The sequence below is a fragment of the Microplitis mediator genome, chromosome 9 (assembly GCF_029852145.1).
Source record: "Microplitis mediator isolate UGA2020A chromosome 9, iyMicMedi2.1, whole genome shotgun sequence".
Classification (NCBI taxonomy): domain Eukaryota; kingdom Metazoa; phylum Arthropoda; class Insecta; order Hymenoptera; family Braconidae; genus Microplitis; species Microplitis mediator.
The window spans coordinates 1,566,147-1,587,568 of record NC_079977.1 but is presented as its reverse complement, the minus strand read 5'-3'; the positions used below and the strand labels follow the sequence as shown (position 1 = coordinate 1,587,568).

General features: G+C 31.5%; 3 protein-coding genes across 12 annotated transcripts in view; 1 reads left to right on the top strand and 2 right to left on the bottom strand.

The window, feature by feature from the left end:
* Positions 1-21,422, top strand: part of LOC130675136 (calcitonin gene-related peptide type 1 receptor-like) — a 222,135-nt gene that overhangs the window by 45,908 nt on the left and 154,805 nt on the right. For all 5 annotated transcript variants that reach the window (XM_057480641.1, XM_057480638.1, XM_057480640.1 and 2 more), the window contains one exon: positions 17,714-17,824. In XM_057480641.1, the coding sequence (XP_057336624.1) occupies positions 17,714-17,824 (111 nt within the window). The remainder of the gene's footprint in view (positions 1-17,713; positions 17,825-21,422) is intronic.
* On the bottom strand, positions 967-13,885 carry LOC130675133 (UDP-glucosyltransferase 2-like). Of its 6 annotated transcripts, none has more exons than XM_057480633.1 (5): positions 9,444-9,915; positions 3,893-4,312; positions 3,588-3,819; positions 1,575-1,800; positions 967-1,469 (listed from the first exon to the last, which is right to left on the bottom strand). In XM_057480633.1, exons 1-5 carry the CDS (start codon positions 9,867-9,869, stop codon positions 1,190-1,192), a joined length of 1,584 nt encoding a protein of 527 aa, XP_057336616.1. In that variant the 5' UTR covers positions 9,870-9,915; the 3' UTR covers positions 967-1,189. The 6 variants fall into 6 exon arrangements, with proteins under 6 accessions (XP_057336616.1, XP_057336613.1, XP_057336617.1 ...); XM_057480630.1 differs by lacking the exon at positions 9,444-9,915 and adding an exon at positions 7,852-8,306; XM_057480634.1 differs by lacking the exon at positions 9,444-9,915 and adding an exon at positions 11,022-11,464 and having other exon boundaries at positions 968-1,469.
* Positions 18,390-21,003, bottom strand: LOC130675126 (uncharacterized). The gene has a single exon (XM_057480621.1). It carries the CDS (start codon positions 20,887-20,889, stop codon positions 18,433-18,435), a length of 2,457 nt encoding a protein of 818 aa, XP_057336604.1. The 5' UTR covers positions 20,890-21,003; the 3' UTR covers positions 18,390-18,432.

Sequence of the window (21,422 nt, the reverse complement as noted above, 5' to 3'; positions counted from 1 at the left end):
GCGAAAAATTTATTGAGTCAAGTAAAAATTTTTTTGAGGAGAGTTCAAATTTCTCGCGCCAAAAATTTTTTTTTTGTGAATTGCAGACAAAAATTTTCTTATGATCAGAAAAAATTTTTTGAAATGTAATTTTTTCCTGGGGACAAGAAAATTTTTCACTTCAATTTATGATGCAAAAATTTATTGGATCAAGTAAAAATTTTTTTGAGGGTTCAAATTTTTCGCGCTAAAAATTTTTTTTTGTGAATTGCAGACAAAAATTTTCTTATGATCAGAAAAAATTTTTTGAAATGTAATTTTTTTCTGGAGACAAGAAAATTTTTCACTTCAATTTATGATGCGAAAAATTTATTGGGTCAAGTAAAAATTCTTTTGAGGAGAGTTCAAATTTTTCGCGCCAAAAATTTTTTTTCTGGATTGTAGACAAAAATTTTCTTATGATCAGAAAAAAGTTTTTGAATTGTAATTTTTTTCTGGGGATAAGAAAATTTTTCGCTTCAATTTATGATGCAAAAATTTATTGGGTCAAGTAAAAATTTTTTTGAGGGTTCAAATTTTTCGCGCCAAAATTTTTTTTTTGTGAATTGCAGACAAAAATTTTCTTTTTTGGTGTACAGTCGAATCGCGTTATGAATTCGCCTACAGGGGTGTAGGGGAATATAATTCTAAGAATTTCTGTACCCCCACTTCTGCTCAGCAGTCGAACGCTGTAATTTACACTTCCCTACTTTGCATGCGTGTGAGTGTGTACATGATTATTTACGTAGTCATAGAGGGGGAATGTCTTCCAAGAAATATAAGTCGGCGGACTCATAACGCGACTGGACTGTAATTGTCGTGAAGAAAAAAAATAATTGTGTAAATTAAAATAGCGGGAATTATTTGTAGCAGGAAAATTTTAAGCGGGAATACTCATAATTAAAAAACAAATTTTTTTTTATTACTAATTAAAATTTAATGACCGGGAAATTTAAATTATAAATTATAATTCCGTATCAAAGGCGAATATTTAATTTATTATCCAGTATTAGAAATAAAAAATTAATCAATTAATTTTTTTTATTCATAAAATTTGAATAATTTTTTTTAAAATCTCGATATATTTAATTACTAGACAAACTTAGATTATTAAATTTCATCAATTTTTTTTTTTTTTATTCTATTAAAAAATTTCTAAGGCACTAATTAATTAATTATTTTTTTTACTACGCGCAACTGTAGTAGAAGGGAAAACAATATTCGAAATAAATTGAAAAATTGCAATAGCAGCAAACGCTATTATGATGGCAGTGAGTATGAGTACGGCATAAACATCAACTAGAGCAACTTGCCACCAATACAAGTCGAGCGCCGAAGATCTCAGAGCTTTATTCCCATGCTTGATTACGTACTCAATCCAGTAGCAAGCCGTGTCCAGGGGACTCATTGGTCGGTCCAAAAATTTCTCTGAAATCTTCTTGACCGTTTTCCTAATAAACATTTTTTTTTTTTTTAATAATGACAATTATAGTAAACAATTAATCAGGAGACACGGTAGTGTCTCGCGCCAAGTACACGCTTATTTATACACTGACCTGTAAAGAGGGTTATACAAAATCTCGTGTAACGCAGCGTCCAATTTATCTTCAGTCATGTCCGCGTAATCCAGACGGATCGCGATTTTTTTGCTCACGTAGAGATCGACGTTTATAAACTGATCGGCAAAAAGTGGCATGCCAATCATCGGTACCGCGCTGTAAATTGCTTCTTGAGTGCCCATAAGTCCGCCGTGAGTGATGAATGCGCGAATATTTTTGTGCTCTAGGAATTTTTTAAAATAAAATTTGCTTGAATATTTTTATATTTATGAACTTTTAGATATATTTGAATACTTTTAGTTCAAATGGGTCGGAAAATATGGATGACTTGAGATGTAAGTGATCTGCATAGGAGTTGGGCAAGTATGTCAACAAGTTATCTATACCGACCCTACAAGAGTATTGACGTATCATGAATTTTAAACGCCAGAAAATTTTTTTTAATACAAACGGTCAATTTCGCATTCATTTTTAGTCATTTATTTCCGCGGATGCGGTGATAAAAATTTTGTTATCGCGAATTAATTTATTAAGAGTAAACTATGGATCGCGCGACCAGATCATCGTTACCGAAATCTATCAGTTGTGTCAATTCACCAGTTTCTGTATTCGTTTGAAAACAATAAATATAAAAATCCGCGAGAGATAACGGCCAAAAAGCGGCAAGTAAAATAAAAAAAATATTTAATCGTTTTATTGACAAATTTTATTTCTATTGTTATTAAAATTTTTTTAATCGGAACATGCGTCAGCGATATGTAAACAATTTTTGAACGTCATAAATTTTTTTAAATTCGTATACAAATGTTCAGTTTTATTTTCATTTTTAGTTTATTTATTTTCGCGCACGCGGCGATTTAAATTTGACTATCGCGAATTAATTTATCAATTATTTGTTGTTGCTGTCAATATTATTAAGGAGGATTTATTTGCTCGATAACATTAGCGGCAAATATTGTTTATAACTCGGGTATTGTCGGTGACGGTCAGCAGAACAGCTGATAGTCCAACAAAGTGGCCAAGACCCATCACTCGATAACACGCACGCGAATCGAAGCATCTAAACACAACAATAACAATATTGTCGTTTAAATATTTTTAAATACCGCGGATCCAATACTCGGTTAATAAAATATTTATATTTATTTACATAACAAAACGTTTATTTATAAAATAATAATAATAACAGTAATGAAGCAGCCGACGATATTTAATAATAAATTATAATAATAAATGACATCGACTGTTATGATAAAACGGAATTATAAAATTAAGTCCGTAGAGTTTTATTTTAAATCATCATTCGTGTCATATATGTATTGGTATTCTCATATATATTTATGACTAGAGTCAGGATTTTTGCTTTGATTAAAAAATAACAACTAATGATTGATGCTGTCAAATTTGTGACACTACGGTGGAAATATTGGTCGTATAAAAAAATTTTTTAAACAAAAGTTGTAGGAAATTTAATTTTATGAAAATAATGTCTCTAACAATTTTTTCATAGCACTGATAAGAAAGCCGTAATTTTAAAACTAAGATTTTCATAATTATCAAAAATTTGAACCGTTCATTATAAATCTTAATTTTGGAATTGCGGTGAAAATATTAGTCGTATAAAAAAATTTTCCAAATAAAAGTTGTTCAAAATTTAATTTTGTAAAAAAAATGTCTCATATAACTTTTTCTCAGGACCAATATTTTCACCGTAATTTCAAAATTAAGATTTTCATAATTATCAAAAATTTGAATCATTCATTATGAATCTTAATTTTTGAATTACGATGAAAATATTGGTCGTATAAAAAAATCATAAGAGACGATTTTTTTCGAAAATTAAATATCCTACAACTTTTGTTTTAAAACTTTTTTTATAAGACCAATATTTTCGCCGTAATACCAAACATTCAAACCATTCATTCGAAATTAAGTCAAAAATCTTGTCCTTATTTATGACTGTCAAACAGACTCACTATTGACAAAACTGACATAAATAAAAGCACTTACTTAATACTTTTAATTGCGGCATCCATGTGAATGTCCGTATATTTTTCGGTAAACCCGGTGGTAGTTTTTCCGGGTGCGGCGCTTTCATGAAAACTCTTATCGGCGATATTTTACCGAGCGATTTGTACAAAATATCGAGCACTGGCTTTGGAAACGATTCTATCTGCATCATTGAGCCAAATGTAAAGTAAATGAAACCGTCTTTACTTTCATTTAGCCATTTCAGATGGTCCTATTTTCAATAAAAAAAGACATATTGTACTACAACATTTCTTTTGAAAGTAGATAAATTATGTATGACCTACAGCTGGGATGTCTGGATCATCGTCTTGTATATGAAGCCCGCCAACTTCAACGAGTGCTGGCGTAGTTGGTCTTGGGCCATTTACCGCCAAATGTGAGTTGGTTAAAATAAGTGCTAAATCGTGTTCCAGTTCCCTAACCCCAGGTGCATCATCTCCAAAGTATTTTTTTATCATATCATTTTGCGAGGATGTGTAGTAGTTGAAGTACATTCTGTAGTAATAAGTATGGACGACGTTGTATAGACGTTGCCAGAAGTTCATTTTCTCCATATACTCGAGAAGATTATTCGGGACAAAGGCCAGATTTGGGGGATTCGCTATCATGTCATTACTCCATGGATATAAAGCCGATGAACTTAATCCGACGACCGGGACTTTCAGATGATATCCGAAGGCCATGAAGCAGTGGGCAGCAAAAATCTTTTAAAATAAATTGTATGGTCAATTAAATTTTTTTTATTTCATTTTTCAAACATCGACAGTAAAAGTATATGATTTGTAATCGAAAACCAAAAATATGTATTTGAAAAACTCACTTCAGTGACGACAAGGTCGTAAGGTGGATTATTGGGAGGATTTTTTATCAAATTTTGTATTGATAAATTTTCAAAACCTTTTTCGCAAAATAAATTACCGAGCATTGTCGCCAGAAAATGTACAAGATTACCCTTTTTGACGTTTTCGACAAAGTCGTGGGTCATATTGTTGACGAATTTGGGCACTGCCGCGGGAATTTCGATGTCGGTATAATTAGGATATGGTTTTTGCTGAGGGAACGTACTGATGACGTCAACTTGATGACCACGTCGCGCTAGTCCTTTCATTATTTGTTCGAACATCACCATGTGACTTTTTCCATTCAGAGGAAATATTCCCAAAATTCGCGATCCCAGACATTGTTTCGTGTTTATTGTTATCAGAAAAGTTATCACGATTACTATTGATAATTTTAAGTCTTTCATTGTTGCTTAGATTTGATTATTTTTGTTGAAATTAAGAAATTATAGAGATCTAAGTCATCACTGCCACTGTCATAACTTGAATGAGTATAAAATTCTCGTATGCAAAATAATACGACGAGCTATTACATGTATGAATTTTTTATTACGCGACATGTAACGTATCATTAACTATTGTAACAGGCGATTAAATCCACGGAATCAGTTATTAAAATCTTTAGATAGTCATTTCTGGTGTAATTTCATCTTTTCACGGGAAACAATACTTAGCAGCAGCTACCGATTAATTTCTGGGTGCCGGTATCAATTATTTCAGTAACCAATACAAAAATAATTGGTAGCTGCATCGAAAAATAATCAGTATTGAATACTGAAATATTTGGTAGCTGCTACTTATATAGTCGATAGTCAATGCCAAAAAAATTGGTAGCAACTACTGATTATTATAGTAGTTTCCACTGAATTGATCGGTAGCTGATACTGAAAAATAATTGGTAGCTGCTACTTATGTAGTCGATAGACAATGCCGAAAATATTAGTAGCAACTACTGATTATTATTGTAGTTTCCACTGAATTGATCGGTAGCTGATACTGAAAAATAATTGGTAGCTGCTACTTATGTAGTCAATAGTCAATGCCGAAAATATTAGTAGCAACTACTGATTATTATAGTAGCTTCCACTGAATTGATCGGTAGCTGATACTGAAAAATAATTGGTAGCTGCTACTTATGTAGTCGATAGACAATGCCGAAAATATTAGTAGCAACTACTGATTATTATAGTAGTTTCCACTGAATTGATCGGTAGCTGATACTGAAAAATAATTGGTAGCTGCTACTTATGTAATCGATAGTCAATGCCGAAAATATTAATAGCAACTACTGATTATTATAGTAGTTTCCACTGAATTGATCGGTAGCTGCAACCAAATTAATCGGTAGCTGATACTGAATAATAATTGGTAGCTGCTACTTATATAGTTAGTAGTCAATACCAGAAGAATTGGTAGCAACTACCGATTATTATGGTAGCTTCCATTGAATTGATCGGTAGCTGCTATCAAATTTATCGGTAGCTGCTACTAAAAAATAATTGGTAGCAGCTACCGATTATTTTTTCCATATTTCTTTAGAAAATTATTTTTCCTATAAATAATTTACTTAATTTATTTTTTATTCTCTTAACTTTTACTTACCTCAGTAACGACAAGATCATACGGTGGGTCATTAGGCGGATTATTAATTAAATTTTGTATAACCGGAGTTTTCAGTCCTTTCTCACAAAGTACATTACCCAGATAATGAGCATAAAAATAAACCTGATCAATTACTTTAAAATTAGTTTTATAAAAATCAAATGTCATGTTATTTACTAATTTCGGTAACGCAGGTGGTATCGTTAAGTCTGTGTAATTAGCTAAAGGTTTTTTTTGCGGAAATGTACTGACGACGTCCATTCTATGACCATGTCGAGCTAATCCTTTAGACATTTGTTCATGAAACATCATATGACTTCTAGTATTCATCGGAAATATTCCCAAAATTCTATAACCCAGACATTGCTTCGTATTTATTATTATTAAAACTGTCAACACAATTATGGCTAATGATAACGATAATTTTGAATTTCTCATTATTACTTTCGATAATTTCCTAATCCGATTTTAACAGTAATTGTCACCGCCGCAGAACTAAAGTGAATGTAAAATATTCTACACCTTTACTCAACAGTAATTTCATAAGCTGTTGTATGAATAATTTTACTTATGTAAATATTTTATCGAGAATTGAGTTGACGATTGATAATAACCGAGCGCCATCAATATAATCAGCGACTGATGGCTAATTACTGAATTTGTGTATTCATTATTTAAATTATTATGTCAAATTTAATTAACTCTATTGCTTATCATACAATAGGGTATTAAGTAGAAAATTAAGAGTTAATTTTCAATGCGAATTTACTCCGTCACTCGAAATTCTGGAGTTTGAATAAATACGCCAATAAAATTATTTTTTTTTCTCAACAGCTCTCGGTAGATCAATAAAATGAAATTTTTCCTCCGAACTTCGTAAAGTAATAAAACTGTCATAAATGCTGTCCCGATGACAAGCATTATTATATTTTCATCATTTTTATAAAAAGCTTCTAATGCAACTGTGAAAATAGACGGATAAAAAAAAATACTTTACTCGGAAAAAAAATAGGCGCTGCAACAGGACAAAATCCTGTTGTAACAACAAGATTTTATCCAAAAAATTGGTTGCAACTACCAATTATTATGGTAGTTTCCACTGAATTTATCGGTAGCTGCCACCAAATTGATCGGTAGCTGCCACTGCAAAATAATTAGTAGCTGCTACATATATAGTCGACAGTCAATTCCGAAAAGATTAGTAGCAACTACTGATTATTATGGTAGTTTCCCCTGAATTGATCGGTAGCTGCTGCCAAATTGATTGGTAGCTGCCACTGAAGAAAAAATTAGTAGCTGCTACTTATATAGTCGATAGTCAATGCCGAAAATATTAGCAGCAACTACTGATTATTATGGTAGTTTCTACTGAATTGATCGGTAGCTGCTGCCAAATTGATCGGTAGCTGCTACTGAAAAATAATTAGTAGCTGCGACTTATATAGTCGATAGTCAATGCCAAAAATATTAGTAGCAACTGCGTCCTGTTGCAGCGCCCAATTTTTTTTCCGTATAGTGTCAAAAAAAATTTCTAACCGAATAATGCCTGAAAATAGGCTGACTCAATTTTTTGGCCAAATACTAGCCAGTTTTCGGCCTTTTTATTAAGAATAATGAAATTTCGGTGTGTTTTCGGTCAACTTTCAGCTTTTCCAATAAAAACTCTACGGCCTCGTCGTGATTTTGCCCAAATTTAGGCCTCTTTGACCAAAATTCTGTGATTTCGATCAAATCACTCCTTTCCGGCATTTTTATCCCAATAAATTCAAATGTGCGTGGATTTGCCAAAAAAACAAACTTACCTCCGTGATGACAATATCATACGGCGGGTCAGTAGGCGGATTATCAATTAAATTCTGTATAACCGGACTTCCTAATAACTTCTCACAAAGTCCATTACCCACAACATTAGCATAAAAATAAACCTGATCATCACTCGCAAGGTTGGCTCGGTAATAATCATACGTCACATTATTAACGTATTCTGGTAACACAGTTGGGACCAATATGTCTGTGTAATTATCGCAAGGTTTTTTCTGAGGAAACGTGCTGAGGACATCAACTCGGTGGCCCCGTCGCGCTAATCCCTTGGCCACTTGTTCGAGAAACACCATATGACTCTTGACATTCATTGGAAATATTCCCAAAATTCTGTACCCCAGACATTGTTCCGTATTTATTACGACCAAAAAACTCAATACAAGTATTTTTAATTTTTCAAAATCTTCCATTTCTTTTTATAATTTTTGAGTACTCAACTTTACTTCAACAATAGAACGTTTATTTTCTAAGCGACCGACGGTGTCGCATAATTTTAAAAAATATAAAACATTCTGACGATAACTTAATAAATTTTTTTGCAAGTGTTCGTATAAATTTGAATATTTTTGAATAATTGTATTTTACGATAAACGATAACTGACCTTCCACTATCGATAGTCAATCGCATATTACTAAAATATGTGTATATTTTATTTGAGAACCGATAAGATAAAAAATTTGAATGGCAAATTCATTTTCAACGACAATATAAATATTTTGAATTAATAATCATCGTATGAAAATAACACATATGGTCAAAATATATGATAAATATCAGAAAATATATGTAGCCAATTTAACTATATTTTCTGATATATTTTTTTTTATATTAAAAAATTTAATATTCATCATATATGAGTCCGTATATGTTTAGCATATATAAAATATATATGTCAATCATATACAAAAAATATATTTTTATCATATATGAAAATATATACTCTTGTCATATACGAAAACTATATTTTTATCATACATAAAAATATATATTTCTATCATATTCGAAAAAAATTTTCTGATCATATATAAAAACATATATTTATATTGTGTATGGAAAAAAAAAGTTTCTTATTCGTATGACCAACTCCAATTAAATTAGATCTAAATTTTAATATACTCTTTAAATTGCAGTTAAAATTTTCAAAATTAGTTAATTTGGTGCGAATATATATACCCATATACATATACATACACCGAATAAAATATATGCTTAAATATAACAAAGAAAATATATGGTGCCATATATAATATAAATTATATGCTACCATATATTTCATTTCATATAAAAATTTTATATTTTTTGAATATAAAAGGAAATATATCAATACAATATATTATAAGGTAAATGTAATTGTATATATAGCTTAATATAAAAAACATATAAGTTACATATATGGAATACATATATTTGCTACTGTATATAATTTTATATTAAATTGGCCAAAATCTCTATATGATTTTTTATAATATACATTATAATATATCATATATTTTTTTGTTGCAAACATATATGATTTTATATATTTTAACTATACATTGTTTTTTCAAACGGGATTGTACTAAAAAAACTTACCTCGACCATGACGAGATCATAAGGCGGATCGGGCGGATTATTAATAATATTTCGTATATTTGAGTTTTCAAATCCTTTTTCGCAAATCAAATTTCCCGCGTTTTCAGAAATGAACTGCACAATATTGTTCTCCTCTAACTCTTGTTTAAAGAATTCATGGGTCATATTATTGACGAACTGCTGCAACGCAGCCGGTATCGGCAGATCGGTATAATTAGCATGAGGTTTTTTTTGGGGAAACGTACTAATGACGTCAACTTGATGACCGCGTCGCGCTAATCCCTTGGAGACTTGTTCGTGAAACATCATATGGCTCCGAGCATTCAAAGGAAATATTCCCAAAATTCTGTAGCCCAGACACTGTTCGATATTTCGTGTTATCAAAATACTCAACGCGATTATTAGTAATGACTTTATGCCTTTCATTCTTATAACGTTCAATTAATTATTATAACTCGGATTGAATTGACCTCGATCTACAAGTCATTCACTGCTACTGTCACTCGGATGACAACTAATTTTATACTTTTCGCTAATAACGGTGTACGTAGAGAAACTAATGCATGATACAGCTGGAGATAAGTGATATGCAATAATATTATCAGCAGAACTAACGACTTATCGAGATTAAATTTATTATTTGATCCCTAATTTGCCAGTCATGGCGAAGATTATCTAGCGTTAATTTTTTATAACAGGATATTATTTTAAAATTTTAAACTGTGAGAATTATTTCTGAAAGCGGTATGAAAAAAATAATTAGTAGCAGCTACTGATTATTTGTCAATAGCCGCTACCGAAAAATAATCGGTAGCTGATGCAAAAAACAGTAATTGGTAGCTGCAAAAAAATAATTGGTAGCTGCTACCGGAAAATGATCGATCGCTACTACGAATAAAGAATTGGTAGCTGCTACCAAGATATAATTGGTAGCTGGTACAAAGATATAAACGGTAGCTGCTACTAAGATATAATCGGTAGCTGCTACTAAGATATAATCGGTAGCTGCTACTAAGATATAGTTGGTAGCTGCTCCTAAGATATAATCGGTAGCTGCTACTAAGATATAATCGGTAGCTGCTACTAAGATATAATCGGTAGCTGCTACTAAGATGTAGTTGGTAGCTGCTACTAAGATATAATCGGTTGCTGCTACTAAGATATAATCTGTAGCTGCTACTAAGATATAATCGGTAGCTGCTACTAAGATATAATCGGTTGCTGCTACTAAGATATAATCTGTAGCTGCTACTAAGATATAATCGGTAGCTGCTACTAAGATATAATCGGTAGCTGCTACAATGAAAAATTTGAAACACATTTTTATGTGCTGGCGTTTTTCCGAAAGACTTGTCCGTTAACCCTCAGGCCCCCAAACATCCAACGGATGCCTTAATTTTGCTCAGGATCGCCGTCTAAGAATATTTCGGAATCTACTTCCGATTATTTTTTTTCATGAAAGATTTGATATACAATAGATTCAAAAATGATTTTATTGTCTCACCTACTTATCGATGAGCTTCCAAACTTAAAGTAAATATTTCATAAAATTCATTTATATTTTCCATGAAAACTTACCTCCGTAATCACGAGGTCATAAGATGGATTATCAGGCGGATGATTAATTAAATTAAGTACTTCCGCATTTTGAAAACCTTTCTCGCAAATTAAATTTCCCGCATTTTCGGCAATGAAATGCACAATATTATTGTCTTCGAAAGCGACTTTAACAAAATCATAAGTCAAATTATTGACAAGTTTCGGCAATGCAGCCGGTATTGTTATGTCAGTATAATTAGGATAATTATTTTTGTTATCAAATGTACTGACAACATCAACTCTATGACCGCGACGCGCTAATCCCTTCATTACTTCTTCAAAAAACACCATATGACTTTTACTGTTAAGGGGAAATATTCCCAAAATACGATATCCCTGACACAGTTTCGGATTAATTATCAAAACAACCGACACAATCACCCATAGCTTGAAATTATTCATCGTTCTTTACCCCTTATCTTTATTTCTTTTATTAAAGTGATAACATTGATCTTCAAGTTATCCACTGTCACGGTCTCAGAACTTGAATGAACGTTGACTCTATAGAATTTTTTTCCACGATAATTATAAATATGAAGTAATTATAGTATGATATCCTAACATATTATTTACATATAACGTGATATTATCAACAACAATATTAATGACATATGACAAACATACAATGTCTTTATCATCAAACCCTTGTTAGCTAGTCATGCTAATAAAAATATAAAATTTTTACAAGCATTCATAGCGCGGTAATAAATTCGAATTTTTTTTCAAATCTAAAAATTGTGAAAAAAAAAATTACTGCAGTATTATTGAAATAAAAATTCTTCCGTATCATTATCATTTTATCGTGACGTTCGCTAGCGTATCTATAAATAGCAATTTAATTGCTGTACATTATCTCGAGATCCGTTTTATGAATAATTTTTTTTTTATCTCTGATAAATTAAAAAAAAAAAAAAAGGCCATTCAACATCCAAAATGGAAGTAGATTTCTATATATATATATATATATATATATATATATATATATATATATATATATATATATATATATATATATATATTATTTAATAATCACCCATCAAAAATTTTTAAAGATATAAACAATGGCATTATCACTATAGCACATGAGTCAATTATGTGACTTTGAACCCTTATTAAAAATGGAACAATTATCGTAAAACAAAAAATAGAAAAAGGAAAAGATAGATTTTTCTTTTGACTATCAAGTTCTTTTTACACAATGAGGATAGATGTACCCGTTAAAAAGTTATTTACGAAAAAAGGCGAAAAAGTAGGATTTTTCGTTATTTTTTGAATTTCAAATGTCCACCCGGGTCAAAAATAAAACTTGATTCAGGCTCGCTTCGCCTTATTTTTTTTTGAAGTTATCGATTTGCCGACGATTTTTTGATAAGATCTCGAATTTTTCGACTTAAATTTAATTTTTTTCAACTTTTTTCATCTTAGTTTCAACTTATTCGTCTTTACTTTGAGCACGATAGTCATTCACATTACTTTTGACTCGCTAAATCAAGTCGAAAAAAAGTCATTTATTCGCCTTACTTTCGCCTTAATATATCAAAATTATTTCACTTTAGTTCTGACTTTTTCGACTTATAATTTAAGTCGAATAAGTCTACATCAAGTCAGTTTCGACTTGATTTAGACTTTTTCGCCTTACATTTTAAGTCGAATAAGTCTAAACCAAGTGAATTTCGACTTGATCTTGACATTTTCGTCTTAAAATTTAAGTCGAATAAGTCTAAACCAAGTAAATTTCGACTTGATTTAAACTTTTTCGTCTTAAATCGTGACTAAGTAAGCCAGTTAAGTCTAAACCAAGGCGAAAACTTAATATATTTCATACCTCCGTAAAAAATTCGAGTTTGTCTTGTGAAAAACGGCTCCAAATTTCGACTTGGTAAACCAAGTCTAAATCAAGTTTTATTTTTGACCCGGGCACCATTTCTCAACTAGTTGACCAATTTTGCTCATCCTCGAACTTAACCGTGATAATCGTTCATAGAATAAGTGTGCCAAGTTTCATTAAGATCCGTTTAAAATAGCGGCCTCTATCGTCGCAACAAGCCGCGTTATATTACATACATATATAAACTTTTGAACCAATGGTATTTTTGGAACCTACTCGATGAATTATGATAGATTGGCAAAATTCTTTGAAAATTCCACCATGACAAATGCAAAAGATAGATTTCTATGAAACCTACTAAAAAATCTAGTAAAACTTACCTCTGTGATAACGAGATCATAAGGAGGATTTTTGGGAGGATTTTTGATAATATTCAGTACATTTGAATTTTCTAACCCTTTTTCGCAAATTACGTTGCCCATATTTGTGGACATGAAGTGTACGATATTACTCTTTGTGACATCTTGCAGAAAATCATGGGTCATATTGTTAACAAACTTTGGCAAAGCCGCCGGAATTTCGATGTCGGTGTAATTAGGAAATGGTTTTTTTTGAGGAAATATACTGATGACATCGATTTGGTGGCCGCGTCGCGCTAATCCCTTGGCCACTTGTTCATGAAACACCATGTGGCTTTTAGCATTCAGCGGAAATACTCCCAAAATTCTGTACCCCAGACATTGTTCCGTGTTCATAATTATGATTAGAGTACTCAACACAATTACTGCTGATAATTTTAAATACTTCATTGTAATAGGAGTCAAATTTAAAAATCACGATATAAAATATGAACTATTTTTTCACTGATACGATGACATTGATCTGAACCTCGACTGTCACTAATGCATTGCTCGAATGTAGATGAAAATTTTAAAACGTTTATCTGACGATAACATGGGGAACTAATAATTGGCACAATTGCATATTACGCGACGTATAACGTAACGTAATCTGCAATGACTGCTATGATTACGTTCAACACGACAATTGAAACCGAATAGATATCTATTTGTTTGTCTGCACTTATGCTGAAGCTGTGTGTTAAATAGACAAATATGTACACAAGATGATTTGATGGAAATAAAAAATTTTTATTCAGTTATCAATGATAGCACTTTTTTAAACGATAATTACGAATAAGATAAATTACTGGATTATCAATTAGATTTTATTTTTTTAATTATTATCTTTAACCTTTTCATACAATGTAATTTGTGCTTAAGTGTGTAGATTACGCACTTCACTGTACTAAAATGGGGTGTTAAAATTAACTTATTTTAAAACTGGTGCAGTGTCAGAATCGACATATTTTAAAATCGGTGTAGTGTTAAAATGGAGTTATTTTAACACTAGTTCGATGTTAAAATCAACATATTTTGACATAAGTGTGGTGTTAAAATAAAATTATTTTAACACTAGTTCGGTGTTAAAATCAAAATATTTTGATATTGGTGTGGTGTTAAAATAAAATTATTTTAACATTAGTTCGGTGTTAAAATAAAATTATATTAACACTAGTTCAGTGTTAAAATCAACATATTGTGACATTGATGTGGTGTCAAAATAAAATTATTTTAACTCTAGTTCGGTGTTAAAATTAACATATTTTAACACTAGTTCGGTGTTAAAATCAACATATTTTAACACTAGTTCGGTGTTAAAATCAACATATTTTAACACTATATCGGTGCTAAAATCAACTATTTTAACACTAGTTCGGTGTTAAAATCAACATATTTTAACACTATATCGGTGCTAAAATCAACATATTTTAACACTAGTTTGGTGTTAAAGTCAACATATTTTAACATCGGTGTAGTGTTAAAATATATATATTTTAATGCTGGTTTGGTGTTAAAATAAACATATTATAACACTGGTTTGGTGTTAATATAAATTTACACCGATGTAGCAGTGCTACTTAGTGGTGTTATCTAACGCGTGATAAACCGGTGTTCATAAGGAGTGAAAACTCTGAACTGAGATGAAAACAATTTTATTAAAATAAGAAATGTCACTTTTATTAAACTGAACTAATTGCTGAAAACTACTTGTTTTAACACCGCTACCGAGGTTATTTTAACACCGTTTTTCAGGGTTAAATTTAACACAAGTAGTATTTACACCGTTTTCTTTTAAACAGCTTTATAAATATTAAAGTGATTCATGACCTGTTCAATGAAAAATTAAGTACATGAACAATTGAACTTGTAAACTATAAATATTAAAATGTCGTAATGTAAATAATATGCAAATTTGTTAATTCATATTACGCATTTACATAAATTCAATCAGGAAGCACAACAATATCGACATAATGTCCAATCTTGACATAACATCGGAAACTTCTAAGTGACCAAGGGAATCTCTAGCACCCCTAGGATCTTACCCACGTCCTCACGTTTCAATAATACGTCATACTGTCAGAAATACATAAAATACTAAACCGTTGAAAATTCAATACATTTCTCTAGAGAATTACAAAAACGTCATCGTAAATTTATGAACCCTCAGATTTTTCAATCGAACTATTTTTTCTGTAATCCAAAATAATTTATTGAGCGCGAATTTAAAAAAATGACGTCATGTGAAAAAATACTTAAGCCGCGAAATTTGACGTGCGCAGTAAAAATTTGAAAACGGAAAATGTCGCGTTTAATCTGCGTGTTAAATTCACAATCGACGGTGACAGTCATGACTGAAAAGCTTATCTTACGTTTGTAAACTCAGTCTCCATTCTCTTTCCCTCTTTCCTTCTCTTACACTGCACGCATCGTTTGTATTTTCATGACTGACATTGCAGGATAGGATAGTAATATTTGACATTTAAAACGCCCGCGTATTGACATATTCGTGAAAAAGGGACAGAAAACTTTTCATCGGCTCCCTCATAAAATATACATGACTATTTATGTTACGAAATATATATACGTTAAATTTTTATGATTTTATTCAAAGAACGTTGAAGTCGAGCTGTAAATATTTGAAGGAAAAATCCATTTATAGGAAAAAAAATATAATTCTGTTTACCAAAAATATCGTGGGCTAAACGTTTTTTTTGTGTTATCAGTAAAAAAAAAAGTAAATCTTGATCTTCGTCCCCTGAATACTAAATCATAACCGTTTTATTTATTTATGGAACCGGTTTCCATTAATAAGTCATATATTTTTTAAAAGTCTAGACTAGGTCTTACTGAAAATGATATTTTTTGTATTTTTAATACTTTCTACTACCCGCTGAATAGTAAAAATGTGAGACAAAAATCAAAGGGGTAATAAAATTTAAGTCACGTAAAAGAATTGACCCTTAGGAAAAAATTGTGATACGTAAGATCTCGAAGACGTAAACGATTTTTATTATTTTTGTCTTCTTTAATGTTCTGTAGGTGGAATTTAATTTAGAGAACAATCAACCCCAGGTTGAAAAAATTTCCATTCACTCCCGATTTTCTAGTAGACGGGCAGTTTGATGTAAATTTTGTGTGGAGACGATTGGACAAAAACAACTTTTGATTATAAACAAAAAGTCTAATTGCTCTAATAGCGTATGAATGGTTGGATATTAAACTATTTAATAGTATAAATTTAGTATGCATTGCTTGAAATCCAAAGTAAATGCGTTTATTAATAATATTAAATGTGATTAGATTATTCATACGTACACGAACTTGTATATTAATCCTAGATATTTGATGACGCTTTCAAAATGTTTAGTTTGTCTATTGCATGGTGAAAATTATAGCCGCGCTACGTGTGTTTCATTCAAATATATATTGAGCTTAAATCTCAGTACAATTATTAACTTGGAACTGGAATTAACAAAGACATTGAAGAGGATTGCGATTAAGATATATATTGTCATTTATCAAACTATAGGTGGAATTGTAATAATAAGCAATTAAAATATTATTGTAAAATAACATGACTGAAATTTCCAAAAATTGTGCGCACGATGGAACAGCTTACCCCCATGAAAAAAATTTATAAAAAAAGTATATGTTAAAATATAAAAAAAATAACTTAAAAATACATAAAAAATATATAAATATATATAAAATATGTATAAAAAATAGATTTTGAATAGCTAAATTTTGGCCAATTTTCGTATAGATTTTATATATTTTAAATATATTAAAAATACATAAAAGATACATGTATAAAAATATACGAAAAATGTAATTTCCTTATATTTAAGAATATAAAAAAAATATATTTCAAATCTATAAAAAATATAAAAAAATTATATAAAAAATATATTATTAAGTTAATTAACTACATAGAAAAAGAAATATAAAAAGTTTATATAAAAAATATATTTTTTGTACATTTTTAAATATAAAAAAATATATTTTTTGTATATTTTTATACATTTATTTTTTATATATTTAAAATATATAAAATATATACGAAAATCGGCCAAAAGTTAGCTATTTAATATATATTTTTTATACATATTATTTATATATTTTGTATGTATTTTTAATATATTTTTTTTATATGAAAAATATATTTTTTTTATATTTAACATATATTTTTTTTATAAATTTTTTTCATGGGGGTAAGAAAATCTCTCATATATTCAATGAATTTATGAAAATTTCTCGGGATTTAAAATAAAAAAACTAAATTTAAGATGGCGGGAAAAAATTTGACCCATTTTACTCCTATACTCAGCTTAAAAATTTGTAATAACCCGAAAATAATAACAGAATGTTTGAAAAAAAATTTCAGTGCTCTATATATTTACATATATATATAAATTTTTTTTTTTTACTAATTTTAGAACCGTATTGCCCCGGTGTATTTGATGGGTGGGTATGCTGGCCAAGTACTCCAGGTGGAAAAGAAGCATTCGCGCCATGTCCGGCCTTCGTCACAGGATTTGATCCCTCATGTGAGTTTTTAAAAAATTTTTTCCAAAATAATTTATTTTTTAAAACATAAGTTTTTGAACCCCGCCACTGCGCATCCAAACCAAAGCAGCCCGCAGTTTTCCAGGATTCAAATTCGCTGTGTGGACTTTCAAATTACAAACAGTATTCACTTCCTACTATTTGATCGCAGTAACAATTCTTCTGTGCGCATTAACTTACGCGCATTAGGTTCCGATCCTCATAAATTAGCTTATTTGATTCTTAAGTAAATAAAAAAAAATATTTATCATAAATCTAGATTTCAGAACCGCGAATCTTTACCCCCAACAGGTGGTTCCGCGTACGGACGTCCCCGGAACGCGTAAAATGAATTATTACCATCGATATTTCTCTCGAGTACCGCGCAATTTACCCAATCGCACTCGAATATTCAAACTATTCACGAACGAATCTCGAATATCGAACGATATTGATCTTGTAGACGAGTTTTTTTGAAAAAGACACGAGGAATGAGGGTAAAATAATAAATTTGATGACATCATAAATATATATTTCTATGACAATAACATTAACATTAAATTAAATAATTTCAAAAACAATTAAATACATGCGTAAATACTAATTACAATTATTTAGTACAATCAAATGCAAAAGCCTGGCAATATAATCTAATTGCGTATTTCTTCATCGGCATCTTTTCCTTCATCAGCGCCATCGCGAACGGAATAACTTTAGCCACAGACGTCTTCCGACTTACGTCAAGAAGGCAATTCCCCATGACATGGATATTATTACCCTCACAGAACTTGAGCACGAATTCCAAAGATACCGGCGGGTTAACGACCCTAATTGCCCGCGGGATCGAAGCCATGATTTTATGATCATGCTCAGCATCAATCTTCGATATGAAAGGCGCAGCTACGCGTTCGAAAGCCGGTCCTTCGAGCATCAATCCCAGGACAATCAATTCCCTTCCGGAATTATGCTTCTTCATATGCCTCAGACACTTGTCAGCGAATTTTATCGGCAGATCCTGATACCAGCACAACGTGCGCACAAATTTACGCGCACACCGTCGGTTAATGTTTCCAATGCACTTGTCTAAATAGTGCTCCCAATGTTGGATTATCAATTCGGGGTTTTTTTCAAGCGACTTCTGAGCCTCGGGTGTCTTGAAATCTACGTCCTTATCAACTTCAGCGACGTAAGCTTCAAAAACGTCCCGTCCGACGGATTTCAACGTCGATCTAAGTCGCTTCACTTCTTTCCCATCTTCATATTTGTCATTCAAAAACTTCTTTACCGTCGCTGCAAGCCAGGGGTGATTTCTGATCGAAATCGCGGCTACTCGTTCCCTGGATCTAGACTTATGTCCATTGAAATCGGCAATCGACTGCAGAATGTCAATGATTTGGTCAATATCGATGTCATTGACATCGTCGTAGGTAGAAGGGATCCCATTGATGAATTCCTCCAGACATTTCTTCGCGTAAGCGGGCTTCAGTTCCAACAAATCGTCATCGTTGTAATGACAGCGCATATATTTTAAGAACAATGAATTTTTTGAAATGTCTATTGGCTTATTGTTCTCTATATCAAAAATTATTTTGTCTTTCATCCAGTCCGCGATGGAAAAGTCATAAAAGTTTTCATCATTTCCGGTGATTTTAACAAGCAGACTATTTATTACTTCCCAGTGTTCGATGGTCAGCTTCATTGACTTACAGTTGTACCATAAAACTCTCAAAGTGTTTGTGATAAATTCACAGTATTCATTAATGAACTCAGCTTTTATATATTCCAAGACATCAAGCAACGCGTCGCTGTCACAATTAACTGCGCAGGTGTAAATCAACCGTTTGACCCCTTCAAAGCGTTCACTTTTTTCCGATTTCTCAATTAACTCCTTGTAGAATTTAACCGATTCGCTGCACGGCAGATAACAAACCCACGATTTTTTAAAACTGATGTCAAGTTTGTCAGCTGGGTAACTTTCAGTTTCTAGTTTTTTTCTCGCCTGCCTGATGCGTTCGTCTCTAGGAAGTATCCTCAGGATTTTCGGTGTGATTTTGTCATGACAGTCCAGAAAATTGACACCATGCACTTCCTGATAATGGGACATCAATATTGTCAGCTTTTTGTCGTCCGACAAAAAGCCAAACTTTCCAGTAAATGCGTTCGAGAACGAGACGTCATCCGCCAGAACCAACTTTCTAAATATTTCCTGACGTTGCTCTTCAGTGAGTTGGCTTTTCATTACTTTCATATGGACTCTAGATAAAAATTTGCTCGGATTGATCATGAATGCGTCGAAGAAGTTGTCTAGGAAAAAACGCGTCTGTCTCATACTCAATGGACTAGAATCCTCATTGAATGTTTGCAGAACTTCCCCGTAAACTTCAGGATATTTTCGCAGCATGTGCGGCAGAAATTTTGAGTAGAGTGAAAAATCACATTTTCCGTACCATTTTGTCAATTTGAAGTACTTGATTACCAACTCAGGATATTTGTTGAACAAAAAGTGAATCATGTTACCATTCAGCTCAATGTTATTATTTTTAATGCGGCTCCAAATGAACGACTCGCTGCAAGCTTTCAAAAGCGACTTGGCTTGTTTTTCGCCGTACATCAGAGTGACCAATTCGTAAAATTCGTCAGCGAGTTCTGGTTCGTCGGCAAGATTTTTCGCCAAGACTTTTATTATTTTCTTTCTGTTGTACACAGACAGAAACGGAAGAATCTGGGTCTGGTAGAAATGGACTGTAGTTATGTTTTCATTTCCGCCGTTGAAGAACCAACGGGTTTTGAGCGCGCGATTAAAAATTTCATCGTTACCAGATTTCAGAGCTTCGATTATTACTTCAGGTTGTCGTAGTGACCGAGCGATTTCCAGTTGGACGAAAAGTTTCAAAGCTTCCGGCAGCTCTGATGAATTGACTGCCGATTCCAAAGCTTTCTTTATGTTTTTCGATGGCAGTATTTTCTGAGCGATCTTATGGATGTTAAGATATTTTTCACCTGGCGTTGATCCTTGAAGTTTTTGGATCCCCGATAAATACGGCGATAATTCCATTACTGTCACCATTGTTCCCGAATTTCAAATACAGATACAAAATTTATTTACACTAGTTTTCTTTTTATTTATTCAAAATCTTGATTAGCACAAATTTTGATAAAAATTTCAAATGAAATAGTTGAGATTAAGTGTAAAGTCAAAGTAAACAATGAATGTTTTGCTTTATTTCCATTCATTTAAATAGGAATTTGTAATAGGGTCAAATTTCGATAACAATATTTTGACTTGGATACCTACTGACATACAAATGATTAATTAGTAAAATTATCAATCCGTATTACAGATAATCATACTTGGGATTATTTTTGTTTACTATCAATATTACTGAAGGTTGTCAGTTCTGTTAATTATGAATATTCTGATAACAAGACTATTTAGTTAAGTCTCTGACACAGATTCTTACTAATGTTAATTATTTGATTAATGTTTTGTCTTAATTACATAAATTTATTCAAAACAAACATCAATTGTTTTTCTAGGTTAAGGTAACCTAAGAATAACCTATAGAATTTCTTCTCTTCTTCTAAAAATTACAATGGGGA

What these genes read in the sequence shown, in the direction of transcription:
- LOC130675133 (XM_057480629.1), bottom strand. Translation starts at nt 6,487, where the DNA reads ATGAGAAATTCAAAATTATCGTTATCATTAGCCATAATTGTGTTGACA. An exon ending in ATGATCCAGACATCCCAGCT is followed by an intron (nt 3,820 to 3,892) that starts GTAGGTCATACA and finishes TATTGAAAATAG; the next exon opens with GACCATCTGAAATGGCTAAA. An exon ending in TTGTATAACCCTCTTTACAG is followed by an intron (nt 1,470 to 1,574) that starts GTCAGTGTATAA and finishes AATGTTTATTAG; the next exon opens with GAAAACGGTCAAGAAGATTT.
- LOC130675126 (XM_057480621.1), bottom strand. Translation starts at nt 20,889, where the DNA reads ATGGTGACAGTAATGGAATTATCGCCGTATTTATCGGGGATCCAAAAA.